Raw genomic sequence first — 14,812 nt, forward strand, 5'->3', positions numbered from 1 at the left:
GATGGTAGCAGAGTGATACTGAGGTGGGCGTGTCTTCTGTGAACAAGCTCCTGGGTGACTTCTGCACACAGCCCTTACACTTCTACAGGCAGCTTCGTATTCCTACTGGGACCCTTGGGCACCAGTGTGAAGGGAAGAGGGATGGTGAGACCCCATCACAGGTGGCTCACTTAACCCTCACAACCGTCCTGGGAGGCTGGCATCACTGCCGTTACTTGCTGCAAGAAGACAGGCTGAGTGAAGCCAAGCCATTTAAATGGGAGCCAGTCCCCTCTGTGTTATGACTGTGCAGATTCTCAAGCATGGAGACGGATTCCATCTGAACTTGGCAGCAAAGACGATGAACCACTGTCACCTCCTGTCAGTAAGGTGCTTGGCACTCTCCGAAGCCCCCTTCCGAGAACCCTCTGCTGTGTTCCCAGAATAGCTCTCTGACACAGGAAAGACAAAATCTCATATTCCTCTCTTCCACGGATCCTCTCTTCTCTTGAACCTCCACTCTGGGCAAAAGGGTGCCTGCCATTCAGACAGATATGATGAGGGACACAGAGGCCAGCCTCCCTTTTCCACACAGTTCGCAGTTTGGGAGAGCCATTCAGTGCAGAGAAACACATCCAAGCTCTTCCTGCTTTGCCTCTCTAACTCCAAGACTTGAGCTTTCCATTACATCAAAGTCCCAGCAACTCAAGAGCAAGAGGCTGCTTCCACCCTCATGGGCTTGGGTGCAGGGCCTGTACACCCTGTTTTGGACCTGCCTCCAGGGCTCAGGTGGTTTGGGGTCTGTTCTGAAAGCACTGTCTCACTCCCTAGTCCCCACACTCTACCTATGCCTCCCAGCTTACCCCTGGCAAACTCCCCCAGAGCCCCTTTCCTGTGTCCATCCAGCCCTGCCTCCCAGACCCTCCCAGTGAAGACCGGGCTACAGATACCTTCCTCACTTCCCCATCTTCCTTTTCCAGTGCAAAGGGCTGGACACCCACCATAGGCTTAAAGTGGGCCCCAGTGAGTCAGTGAGTGGCTGTCAGCTCCGTTCTCTCTGGCCACTCTACTCCTGCAGGCGGGAGTGGGCGCTGATGGGGTGGCACTTCTCCCCATAGGCCCATCCCTTACAAATCGGCTCTCTAAAATGCACTGACTCACCACCAGGTTTAGGAGACTCTGGGCTCCCTCTCGGACTTATCCTATTTATCTTTTTGTCCTCGGCCTGTGTACATGGGTGGGCGCCCTTAGCTGTCTTCAAAGGGGCAATCAGTCCAGCTTTAATGAGCTGGAAGTATATTTAGGCTCAGAGTAAACAGTAATGATGTTGAGAAGACAAAAGTTTGATTGAGAAACTCTGGTCCTTTTACTAACATCTTATTCTACTATAGTCTAAGAGCATTCATTTTAAAGTCTCTGGCTCTTTCCATTGTTAGCCCTATAAACGAACATAAAATTTCTAAGTAGGGAAGAACTATGTAATAACATGCAGGGAAATTTTTCTTAATGGGATTAGTGGGAAAATTTCTGGACTTTTTCAAATACCACTTTGAAAATTACAGTTAACCTGAGTACTGATCAGATCCAGCACTCAATCTATTTTGTGAGGTATGGCTACCATTTTCCCTAAAACAGGGTCAATACTTTTTCAGATTTGTTCAGCCTCCTTCTCCATGTAATTCTGCAACATATAGCATGGGAACGTCCCTCAGTATGTCATAAAATAAGATCTTTGTTATAGTGAATCAACATGAACATGTCACATGCCCTTCAAGAGGAATGCTGAAGCTTTGTAAGAGGTGGAATGAACAGTCCAGTCATGAAATCAAGTCAGATTTCAGTGCTCCTTTCCCAGCAGCCCCTAGAACCAGAATTCTGGCCCCTCACACTGAAACACCGTTCTTATAAAGATGACCTAGCTTATATTCCTAAGACATTGTTGGATTGATGTAGGTCATGTCAAAGTGATTGCATTTTTACAGAAACATAGCCCTGAGTCCAAAACTCCATGTTCACATCACAGGTGGGGCCCAGACTCCTCCTTGGAGAAAAACAGCAGGAGAGGGGGCATCCAGCCTCTCTCAGTGGCATAAGACCTGGGCTCCTCTGAGAAAGAGTAAAAGGCAAACCACGAGTCCCTAGTGCCCCTCTGCTCTGTGACAGGCCAGGCTAACAGCAACATGCAGACAGCCAGCAGGGCAGACACCCTCTTCTGAAGATGGATCCCAGAGAAAAGAACACAAGCGCCCTTTTCCTCCCCAGACCCCGAGCCTGTCCCGCAGAATCACAGTGGGAAGGAGACCTCAGATGCCCATCAGCTTTAAGGTTTTCTAGGGAAGACCGACATTCGGGAGGCCTAAGAGAACAAACAGCCCGGAGACAAAGCGTGTGCGTGCGCTCAGTTGTGCCTCTTTGCAACCCCATGGCCTGCAGCCCGCCAGGCACCTCTGTCCATGGTATTTTCCAGGCAAGAATACTGGAGTGGGTCGCCATTTCCTGCCCGGACACAGTATGGGGTTGGTCAAAAAGTTCATTCAGACTTTTCCTTAAGATGTAATGAAAAAACCCAAATTAACTTTTTGGCCAGAAGGATATGATATGATGAAGAGAAAACCAAAATAAGAAAACAAAAGGCATGGAGAATGTTCTCCTCGGTCACCTCCACCAGCTGATTCGAGAGCCTTGGCTAGATTCTGGGGGAGCATATGAGGTGCATTTGTGTTGACAGTTTACAGGCTAGACATCAACTGGACAATTCAAAACATTTTACTTATTGAGACCCTGATGGTACCAGCTGGGAAAACAGCAGAAGAGAGCCTGGGAACCTGGGAATCCATTACAGTGCCCCGGGCTTGTCCCAACTGGCCGCATATTTCAGGCTTTAAGCAGGACTCTTGGCAGGGGTAAGCCTGGCCACCAGCATCAAACATGAAAGCAGAAGTTTAAGTATCCACGAGGAGTCTCGAGTGACTTGCAGGTCATAAATTTCTAGGTTACGGGCTGGATTCAGTTTGGTCTCCTGCAACAGCTGGACTGTTATTGTCTTTAGCTAAATGAGTTATAGCCCAAATATGTTGGTTATTCATTTATCCACTTGCCTCATCGCCACCATTAAACAATCAAATCTGATGCAGCGTTGTTCCAGGGTGAGGCCCCAACCAGAACTTCATGTCGATTTTGCAAGTTGGTTTTTTCTCGTTCCTTTAACTTCTTGTGAAAAGCTGGAGTTTACATCCCTTTATAACAGAAATCAGAGTAACTTCCCCATCTCAAATTTCTGTGGATGGTGCCATCACTAATAAATGAAACCGGTTACAGATAAACACTTACATACATGCAGAGCTGTATTTGTTGTAGCAACTGCATCACGGGACAAAATATGTTTGGCTAAATAAAAAGAATATAGGACTGTTTTGCATAAGATTGGAATGGAAACAATACCACAGGAAATTATTTTATGTCAACCACAAAAACAGGCAAAATATCTCTGGCCAGACTGAAGAGGAAAATTAATTATGACTGTGTTATTGTTCCCACTGACATTATGTGTCTCTCTAAGAATCTGGCTGGAAGGCAGGGCCAACACTCTTTGCCAACACAGACATACAACCTATAGGAGGAGGACACGGCCAGGGCCTCCAGGGACTGGCCAGGCCCCTGTCTCAGGCAGTCTCCTTCTCTGAGATCCCCGGCCCAACCCTGCCCATCTTCTGGGGGGGCAATCCCTGGCCTGGCATACTTTCTCTAGTCCGACTCCACCCAACTTGCTTCCGCTAGCTCTTCCCAATGGAGACTTTGCACTGAGGTTGTCTACTAGTGTGTGGTGTCTTCCATTTGGTTACTGGTTTAGTTAAGTAATTAAGAGAATGATAATAAAGGACAGGGCTTCCTTGGTGGCTCAGACGGTAAAGAATCTGCCTGCAATGCAGAAGACCGGGGTTCAATCCCTGGGTTGGGAAGATCCCCTGGAGAAGGGAATGGCAACCCACTCTAGCATTCTGGCCTGGAGAACTCCATGGAGAGAGGAGCCTGGGGTCAATAAAGGACAAATACTGAAGATAATCTACTTAAGACCCCAACAGCCTTTCATAAATTTCATTAAAAAAAAAAACTATTTAAGAAAAAGATTTCCAATTATGAAAACAGCAAGCGAAAAATATGCAAAATGATGTAGACAAGCCATACGTAATAGAAGAGATGCAAACCACAAGAAGCTAGACCTTCCCAGTGTGCAGAGAGGAAGTGAGTTAAAGTATGAAGAATGCTATTTCACACTCTTCAGAAAAAGGCACGTGCTGGCCTGGCCTGTAGCACGCAGTGTAGCTAGAGTAAGGGTGAGCTTCTGGAGAAGAGTCTTCCCCCCAAGATGTGCACCTCTGGGGACCGTGCAATTCCAGTCTTGGCCTCGTACCCCAGTGCCACCTCCACCTTACTATATGCTCGGGTCCCCCAGAGATCTTGTTAAATGCAGGTTCTGAATCAGCTGCCCTGGAGAGGTCCCTGTGAACATGTGTTTCTAACCACCCTCCAAGAGATGCTCATGTTGTCTGAGGAACAACATTAAGTCACAAGCCCCTAGTCAAGTTTTCACATGGGAGCACCAGAAGGATGGCAAAGCAGTGCCAGGAAATGTTGGAAAACATAAAGGCAGCGATGTTGGAGCCCATAAACATATTCTTACAGATGTAAAAAGTCCCCCTGAATGATAGGTTTCTATTTTAAAAATGGAGAGAGTGTGGCAGAGGCCGCACAAAGTGGAGCGAGAGTCCCTCTAGTGACACCAATCACCCGGGGGCAGGGGAGGATTCCACTGCACAAGCTCTCTGGTGGTTGGCTTGAGTCCAGCCCAGACACCGGAGATTTTTAAAACTCTGCAGGAAGTTCTCCTGTGCACCCAGGGCTGAGAACCACAACTCAAAAAGGTACTCGAAGTGTGTACCAGCAGGATGGATCTCTTCTAGGAGTGTGGCAAAACCAGCCTCCTATCTCACTGAGAACCACAACCCTCAACCCCCAAGTTCTGTAATTTGCAAGGCTCTGCTTCTCCCTGCAAGTGGTGTTGAGTGGAACCTACTTTTCTGGAGAAAATGTCCACTGGAATCGAAAGGCAATGATATAAAAGGGGCAGGTTCTGAGAGTCTGTGGCAATTCGGTTTAGTATTCTTTACCCTGGAAACACACGTGCCAACGGGGCAAACAGAACCAGGGTATCCGCAGTATTCAGCCAAAACGCAGCCACCCCCCCGTGAGTGCAGGGTGGCACTGCACGGGGGGCTCTGAGTTTGAGTCCTCACTGAACTCTTGACTCTTGAGAGGCACTCTCTTTTCACTCTGGGAGCCAAGGAAAGGAGAGGCAACGAGGCATCCTATTAACGTAACATCAGAAATCCCTGTCCTAGTCAGCATTCCTGGAGGCTGAGCTGGTGGAGACTCAAGCCGTGTCTCAAATGACCAGCAGCAGGCCAAGGCTTGGGGCGGTGAGCTCTCTTCTGAAACAGAGGAGGGCCATGGCCATGTCAAAGGATTCAGAGAACCTGCTTCTCGAAGTGAGCCGTCCCTGTGAGACTCAGCCTGGTGCCCCCGGAGGTGGCTCCACACCTGTCATTCAGTGGGTAGGAACAGGTAACAGGGAGCAGGAAATAGCCTCTAGTTGGTAGGAAATTTTTAAAAAGCCTGAACAACCTAGGCTAACGTGAACGATCTTAAGTATCCTAATGACCGTAAAATCACCTGCCACCTCTGGGCTCACTTTCAGCATGTTCACAGGCAACAGTGAACCACTAGGGAATAGTCTCCAGCCCAGAAAGTGGTCCCTGATGCTGGGCGAGGGGCATAATCATGGCCTCAGCAAAGCACTCAGGGCAGCACTTGGCAACTGGCCCACTGTATCCATCCTTGCACACCAGAGACATTGAAATGTCCCCTTTCAGACCTTCCTGGGGACAACGTGTGAACCAGGGGAGGTCTGACCAGACGTGGCAAATGCGGTGGACAGGCGGCTGCGGCACGCCTCGTTCCCCCGTGGCCAGGGCTGACGGTCCAGCGCAAAATCCTCTTGTCGAGGACCACAGGTGGGCCCTCCAGGCACCACGGGCAATTCACTAAATCCCACCTCTGAGTCCCCGCTGGCCCGGGTCATAGAGAGCCAGGAGGCTGCTGCCAGGAGGCCGAGTCCCGCACCCTAACTCCGAGGCACTCACGAGACTTCCGGTTGGCGCGGGAGCGCTTCCTCTCCCGCGGCACCACTCGCTGACTGGGCACTTGGGTGGCCGACTTGACGATGCGGTCCATGATCTCATCAGCGGCATCATCCGTGACATTAGGCGAGTCATCCACGCCCATAGTCCAGGAACTAGTGGATCCTGAAGAATCAAACAACCAGAGAGCACGAGGTACTCAGGGAGAAGGAGAACACAGCGAAGCCCGTCAGCAACAGAGCCCAGCGGAGCCCAGAGCCAGGGCGGAGCCTGGCGGAGCCAGGGAGCTCACCCGTCCCCGCTGCAGGGGCACTGCAGTGACCTGGGACCGCCACCTTCCGGGCTCTGGCCTCCCAGAAACCCACACCTGGGGCACGTTATGTCACACTCCTCTGTCACACAGCTGAGTCCCCATCTCTCACTGTTCCGGGTATGTCTCCACCTGCCACGTCCTGTGGTCGTGGGGGTGGCGGGAGGGTAGACTCCCCATGCGACATGGTGCCCTGCACAGCACACACACCCAGTGATGCGCTCCAGAAATGTCCCGAGAGGTTTGTTACGTTTCAGCTGTCTGTCTCTGGTTCTGTGTGCCTAGTGTATGTCAACTAACCGTAACTTCTCATTCAGTTAAATAAAAGTCAATGGATTTTGTAACATATGGTTCATCTTTGGATTACCTAGCCTTTAAAAATCATAACAGGATTGCTCTCTTCCATTAGGAAAGCGGAGGTAACACACATTGTCTACTTTTAAAAAATTTATTTGGGTGCACCAGGCCTTAGTTGCAGCATGAGAGATCTAGTTTTCTGAGCAGGGATTGAACCCAGGCCCCCTGCATTGGGAGTGCAGAGTCCTAACCAACTTCTTTAACTGCCAAGGAAGTCCCCAAACAACATTTTCTTTGGTACATTTATCTGCTTCCTGGCCAGATTAAAAAAAAAAAAAGTGTTTACAGCTATATGTTAAGACAGTCCAAGTCTGACATGAAAGCGCCTGCCTCTAGACCAGCAAGAAGAAAGTACCACAAAAACATGGGTTCTCAAATCATATTAAACATTTAGAAATGAATGCTATTTTGATTCATTAAAAATGAACTTTGTGACTGATCAACTTCTTTGTGAAATCTCTTCTCTAAGATGGGAAATATGCTTCTGTAAGAAAAAAGATGTAAAATGTGCTCAAAACTGTGAATTTTCTCTGCCTACACTTCTGTTCGTAATAAACATATGACTTTAAGAGCCTGCAAGTGAGTGTTCTCAGACTCTGTGTTTGTGGAACACAGGTACCCTGAACTTGACCAAGGTCCAGCTAAAGCTGAAGAATAGTCAGCTTTTCTCAAACTACAGGAAAAAAAAATGTTAGTAAACATTTATCTTAAATTTTGAGTTCTATACTAATTTTTCAAAACTTTTGGTGTTTGGATATTAATGGAAATTGTAGGGAATAGTTGATCACAGCTCAGGAGACTGTACATTTACAGACTGCAAATATGTAATATACTAGAGTCATAATTTAATATACTATAATTTAGTCATAATTTCTGCTAGTAAAATTCATATGGCTAAATTAAATACACAAGTAATTCGTACTTTGCAAATGAGAACCAGGATTCCAGTGTTTGACCACTTGCACGTATTTGAGAACTGAGCCCATAGGACAATGATGTTTTCTGTGAACAAGGCTTTTGTTGTGGTCATTTTTAAAAATTGCTTTGTTTTACGAGTAAGAGCATACTTACAACATTGGGATATAGAAAATCAGGACATTTTTACTTTTTCTGCTTATACCTAATGGCAACTGATCTACTTGTCTCCATCAGAAGGTTAGTGTTTTCAGCATCATAAAACCCTCGAAAAATATGTTCTTCTCAGAAATGAATTTTTGAAATTGCTGAATTTTTCTGCATTCTCAGGCTGGTCTAGGTATTCTAATCGAAGGCAAGAGGCCTCAAGGCAGCAGACTGGGCTCGGCAGAACCTCTGAACCACAGCCCTCCTCACAACAGAGCCATCAACAGAACAACCGCATTTTACCCAGCAATTTCCTGTTTTCTCTTTTCTCTATTGATTTAAAATTCGGTGCCCCATTTTGAAATGCCAAGCTACCCTTTCCAAAACACACAAAGCTCAGGCAACTGTCTTTGCTCATAATACAATGTAACTGGCTCCTGAAATGAGCCAGAAATGAAGGCATCATCTGATCTTTCCACTGAGAATTACCTATATGTCCATCTTACACATTCTTGGGGAACTGCTTGCACTGTGACATGTCAGGAGATGCCCACAAGGAATACGTGGCCATCTGTCCAGGACCGTCACACTCAGTTTTGTGATGCTATCACTCTCTCATGACCTCAGTCTTGGTTCTGCTTCCTTGTCCCCTCTCCTCTTGGTTACTTTCCTCACTGCCCGATTACCATGGAAGCCTGTTCTCCTTGGTTGTGTCTTGCTTCCCTTTCTGGGACTTGTGCACACACATACAGCCACAGGAGAACACCGCCCGTACCTTAGACTCTAAGGGGGATCCCTACGGTCTCCCAGGTGCCAGCCAGACATTGATATATACTGAGACGTCTGTGTAACTTATTATATATAATATATGCAAATAGAGAGAGAGATGGTGGAGCAGATAAAACACTACAGACCATGATAGTACCATGTCATTTTATTTGGACTTCATTTTTTAAAAAATATGCAAATTATAGTTTGAAAGAAAACACTGCAACTAATTTTTCCCTTAAAAATCTAACAAAGAAATAGTCTAAAATGAAAATAATTATATCCAAATAGATATTATTTACTGTAATAAACATCCACCGTCATTTCTAAAAGAGTTTCCCTGGGTATAGATTTATAACAGGTTAGAAACTTCTTTTTTTCTCTGGCAGTTTTAAAGGTGCCATTCCACTTTCTTCTGACTTTCATAGTTTCAGCTAACAGTGAGTTATCATTCTTACTGTTGCTCCTCAGAGAGTACACTCTTCTCTCTGGCTGTTTTAAAGATGTTATCTTTATCTTTGGGTCTTAGCAGTTTGTCTGTGTATGCCTAGGTAGGGTTTTCTTAGTATTTCCTCTCCTTGGATTTGTTGTTTTTCCTCTTTAAATATCTGTCTTTGCTTTGTGGCAAGCTGACTTCTCCTGTTGCACAGCATGAGCTCTAAAGCACGGGGCGCAGTAGTTGTGGCACACAGGCTCCCCCAATTGTGGTGCAAGGGCTGTTCCGAGGCAGGTGGGATCTCAGTTCTTCGACCATCTAACCCATGCCCCCTGCATTGGAAGGTGGATCCTTAACCACTGTACCACCAGGAAGCCCCTCCTTGGACCTGCCACCTCTCTAAAATATGTGGATTGCTGTCTATCATGAGCCTTTGGAAAATTCTCACCCATTATTTCTTCAATTATTACTTCTTACAACTTTTTCTTTCTGATACTCCAGTTACACGTATGTTAGACCATTTGACTGTGTCCCACTTATCTCTTCTGGTAAAGGATCTGCCTGCAATGCAGGAGATCTGGGTTAGATCTCTGGGTCAGGAAGATTCCCTAAAGAAGGGAATGGCTACCCACTCCAGTATTCTGACCTGGAGAATTCCATGGACAGGGGAGCCTGGCAGGCTACAGTCCACGGGGTTGCAAAGAGTCAGACACGACTGAGCGATTCTCACTTCATCCCACTTCACCGATCTCTTAAACTTCATTCCATTCATTCTTTCTCACCATGCTTCAGTTTGTTTGCTTTCTGCTAACCTATTTTGTTTGAACTCACCAACCTCTTTTGCGGGTACCACTCTGCTGTTAAACCCATCATATCAGTTAATCGTATCAGATATCTTCTTTTTGGTTCTAGGATTTCCAGTTGATTCTTTCAAATAAATTTCAAACTTTTGATCAATCTGTCTCTATTTTCCTTTTTTTTTTTTTTTAACAACTACAAATGGCTAAATTTGGCTGCAGATTTCAGCATCTGGATCACCTGCGGATCTGCGGCTCTAGTCTCCTTTTCTTCCTCTTGGTCACATTTTCATGTTTCCTGGCTCTTAATTTTGACTATGTACTGTGCTTTGTGTAGGAAAGAGTGCAGAGTCTGAAGTCAGTGTCATTTCCTCCTAGTCTTTACCCTTTCCGTTAAGCAGACACAGTGAAGGACTGAGCAGTTCTTGTGTTCGTCGCTCAGTCACGTCTGACTCTCTTTGTGACCCCATGGACTGTAGCCCACCAGGCTCCTTTTGTCCATAGCATTTCCCAGGCAAGAATACTAGAGTGGGTTGCCATTTTCTTCTCCAGGGGATCTTCCCGACCCAGGGATCAAACCCGTGTCTCTTGCGTTGGCAGGTGGGTTCTTTACCACTGAGCCCCCAGGAGGACTGAGCAGGATTGGGGCCAAATAGCAGTTTTCGTTGAGAATCAGTCCATCTCTGTTTTTAACTATCTGTATGCATTTGTTGAAGGTGCTTACTCTAAACTGTCTTTGTTTCCTCAGAACTTCAAGACTGCAGGAACATTTCTACAGCCTTTCTGACACAGCTTCCCACTCCCCAGCCTGCCCCAGTACTTAGCAAATGTCCCATGAAGAAAATTGTCTGCATTTGAAGCTTCTCTAGCTCCATCCTCTTATGCCAGCTCACATGACTACTGAAAGTCCTGCTGGATTCTCTTCACTATTAAAGATACTCTGCTCACAGCAAATCTAACTCTCAGCCTAGGCCCAGACAAGGTGAATGCTCTCAGAGAGGTGCCCTCAGCTCACCTAGAATTCTAGTTTGTCTAGTTCTCTCTCCTTTCACAGTTCTCTGATGTATTCTGAAGGAACGTTTTCATTATTTTATTAACGTTTCTGGTTTACAGTAGCAGGGGTGGTGACTTGCTACTCCCTGTGACATGCCACCTGGAAGAAGAAGTCTCTGCAAGTGCAGAGAGACTGAACCACTTTCCTTTCTAATCCTTTTTATCAGTTAGTGAAAATGAGCCCATATTGCACAAAGCCAGCAATATCTTTTTCTTTTTGTCCGTTCCACTATGGAAGGGTTTTCTCTTTTCAAATTAGCACAACCCATTATGTTCCATTGCAAGGAGATCAAACCGGTCAATCCTAAAGGAAATCAACCCTGAATATTCATTGGAAGGACTGATGCTGAAGCTGAAGTTCCAATACTTTGGCCACCTGATGCAAAGAGCTGACTCATTACCAAAGTCCCTGATGCTGGGAAAGACTGAAGGCAGAAGGAGAAGGGACTACAGAAGACAAGATGGTTGGATGGCATCACTGACTCCATGAACATGAGTTGAGCAAACTCCTGGAGATGGTGAAGGACAGGGAAGCCTGGAGTGCAGCAGTCCACAGGGTGGCTAAGAGTTGGACATGACTTGGAGACTGAACAACAACAAATTATGTTCTATTAGAAAGAGACCTGGGTTTGGTCCCTGGGTTGGGAAGATACTCTGGAGGAGGGCATGGCAACGCACTCCAGGATTCTTGCCTGGAGACTCCCCATGGACAGGGGAACCTGGCGGGCTACAGCCCACGGGGTCGCAAAGAGGCAGACACGACTAAGTGGCCAAGCACACAGCACAGCGATACTGGCCTCCATCTCCCAGGGAGGCTTGCATTGCACCAGCCTGCATCCATGAAGGCACAGCAGTTCGGCTCATGATGGCTGGGGTCACTGCAGTGCAGGCACCATGCTGCCTTTGATCTCCTGGTGGCCACGGTTAGCCTAGGAGACAAAGCCTCCAAGAGCTGCTGGGGCACAGGCAGACTCATGCATAGGAGGCCCTAGGCCTTTCGGGAACCAGTGATTCCCAGCCTCACACCCAACAGTGCAAAGCTGTTTTATTTTATTCTCATCCTTGCTTTATGCTTTGTCTAGACTGACAGTCTCTACCGCTCAGCATTTAATGGTATTATTTTTTTCACCTTCTGACCTCCCCAACTTTCTTCTCTCCTCTTACATTCTTTCTTGTTTACAAACTCTTTCTCTCCTGTCACTTCTTAATTGATCTGAGAAATGGAGGCCTTTTATAGCCAGCACTGGCCAAGAAGAGGGCACCTTTCTTTCCACATAGAAAACCAGACAATCAGAATGCCCCACACCAAGTACTCAGGGCTGTGGTCTGTCACAGTTGCATCTGTCTGCTTTTGCTCACCAAAAGGTTGCCTGTGCTTTGCCAAATAGTAAGTTATTTTCTTTTCCTAATTCCACATCCAACACTACCTGAAAATCAGAGGGTTCAGAAAGACCAAATCGCAGAGAACCTAATCTGTGATGTTTTGATGTGAACAGTAACATCTGCATGTATCTGGGGATAGTCTGGGATTTAGATTGTAGCACAAGGGCTGACTGCTGTATTTATCCTCTGTCTCAGTCAGGATAATGGGGAAGGGTGGAGGCAGGCATCCCTTCTTCCAGCATATTCTTGGCTGTCCATCATAGAAAAAGCCCTGCATTAAGAAGCCCAGCCCAGCATTAAGAAGGGGAGAAGGAACTAGATTCAGGGACACTGTCAGTCAGTTCAGTCGCTCAGTTGTGTCCAAGTCTTTGCGACACCCCATGGACTGCAGCATGGAAGCCAGGCTTCCCTGTCCAACACCAACTCCAGGAGCTTCCTCAAATTCATGTCCATCGAGTCAGTGATGTCATCCAACCATCTCATCCTCTGTCGTCCCCTTCTCCTCCCGCCTCCAATCTTTCCCAGCATCAGGGTCTTTTCAAATGAGTCAGTTCTTCTCATCAGGTGGCCAAAGTACTAGAGTTTCAGCTTCAGCATCAGTCCTTCCAATGAATATTCAGGACTGATTTCCTTTAGGATGGACTGGTTGGATCTCCTTGCAGTCCAAGGGGCTCTCAAGAGTCTCTTCCAGCATCACAATACGAAAGCATCAATTCTTTGGCACTTGGCCTTCTTCATGGTCCAATGCTCACGTATGTACATGAGTACTGGAAAAATCATGGCTTTCACTATATGGACCTTTGTCGGCAAACTGATGTCTCTGCTTTTTAATATGCTGTCTAGGTTTGTCATAGCTTTTCTTCCAAGGAGCAAGAGTCTTTTAATTTTATCACTGCAGTCAATGTCCGGAGTGATTTTTGGAGCCCAAGAAAGTCAAGTCTCTCACTGTTCCTACTTTTACACTCTAAAGCATTTCAATTTGGGTAATAAATAAATAGCTTCCTCTAGTTTGTGTGCACAGTATATGCTAAGCAAACACCAAGAGGAGAAAGTCTGTCCTCCAGGAGTTCATCCTCTTTAGTTGTAAAGTTTAGAAGTTCCTGAGACCTAACCTGGGGTCTCAGGAGTGCATAGTGAGGTGGAGAGTGTGGAGGAGGTGGACTCTGGCAGTAACAGGACAGGCAGAGGAGAGGGGCCAGCAGGGGCCACGGTGGGGCCGCAGGGAGACACAGGGTGTGCAGAGTAGGGCAATGCACATCATGTGGAACCAAGTGAAAACCAAGTGTGGGGCCAGGCAGGGGCCTCAGCATACCACATGAATAGCATGGGCTGGACCCTGCAGGCAGCGAGGAGACTTAGGAAGGTAAACGTGGCATCAGCCTAGACCAGGGAAGCATGGGGAAGCACTCTCAGATGTGAAACACATCTTAATTCTTAATTCAAGTTAAAAATCCTTTCCAATTTATGAAACAGACTTGGAAACTCTTCTCTGTCTTTACCATCTTGAAGCTTAGTTTCCTCTCCGCTCCAAGGATTTAAAAGGCAAAAAGGGACAGCATTTTAATTCAAGAGTCAGCAACCCTTTTCTGTATGCTGCCAAAGAGGAAAAACATTAGGTTCCGTGGTCCCCGCAGTCTCTGTTGCAAGCCCTCGAGTTTGCCCCGTAGTGCCAAAGCAGCATAAACAGCACACGCACATGGAAGGTGACTGTGTTCCACTAAGACCTTACCTACCGGAGTAAATGGCCAGCTCAGTTTGGCTCGGAGGACACAGTTTGCTGATCTCTGGTTGTTTTTTAAAAATATTTGTCTTTATTTGGCTGTGAACTCTTAGCTGTGGCATGTGGGAACTAGTTCCCTGCCCAGGGATTGAGCCAGGCCCCTTGCCCTGGGAGCGCAGAGTCTTAGCCACTAGACCACCAGGGAAGTCCTGCTGATCTCGGCTTTAACCCACAAGGGTTCATTCACAGTACTCCTACCTCCTATGTGAACTAAGCTGTGCTTTGAGGAAAGTTGCTTGTTTTTGAAATGAAGCTACGAAGGCAGGTCACAAAGGTGAGAGTGAAGGAAAGTGTGATGACGTCAGTATAGAGAGACCCGGGGAGTGGACCGTCCACCGCCCGGACAGACACACAGCCACCTGGACCCTGTGGGGGGACCCGACACTACGGGCGCCACCCCGGAAGACGGCGTTACCTCGGCTTGCGCGGCTGCGGGTGCGGACGCCCAGCGCCGGGGTGGCGTCCTCCACGGCCGGGGATGAGGTCTTCAGCACAGCCTTCATGTTCTCGTGCTCAGCAGCATCCTCCGCGTAGCTCAGGCCCTGCGGCTGGCTCGGGGGTGCCGGGGAACTGCTGGAGAACTTGCCAGACTGCAAGAGCAAGGGGGTTATGGCATGAGATGACTCCCCAAAAACCAGCTCAAGCTCAGCAAACCTCCAGTCGAGGAAAGCCTTCTCTGTCTCTCTCGTT

The 14,812-nt window shown here is 47.3% G+C and overlaps 1 protein-coding gene across 9 annotated transcripts in view; it reads right to left on the bottom strand.

The window, feature by feature from the left end:
• The window catches only part of FHOD3 (formin homology 2 domain containing 3), a 528,593-nt gene that overhangs the window by 6,743 nt on the left and 507,038 nt on the right, over positions 1-14,812 (bottom strand). For all 9 annotated transcript variants that reach the window (XM_042239380.2, XM_027960707.3, XM_042239379.2 and 6 more), the window contains 2 exons: positions 14,538-14,712; positions 6,180-6,341 (listed from right to left, as the gene is read on the bottom strand). In XM_042239380.2, coding sequence (XP_042095314.1) covers positions 6,180-6,341; positions 14,538-14,712 — 337 coding nt within the window. The remainder of the gene's footprint in view (positions 1-6,179; positions 6,342-14,537; positions 14,713-14,812) is intronic.

This window comes from Ovis aries, chromosome 23, assembly GCF_016772045.2.
Source record: "Ovis aries strain OAR_USU_Benz2616 breed Rambouillet chromosome 23, ARS-UI_Ramb_v3.0, whole genome shotgun sequence".
Taxonomy (NCBI): Eukaryota; Metazoa; Chordata; class Mammalia; order Artiodactyla; family Bovidae; genus Ovis; species Ovis aries.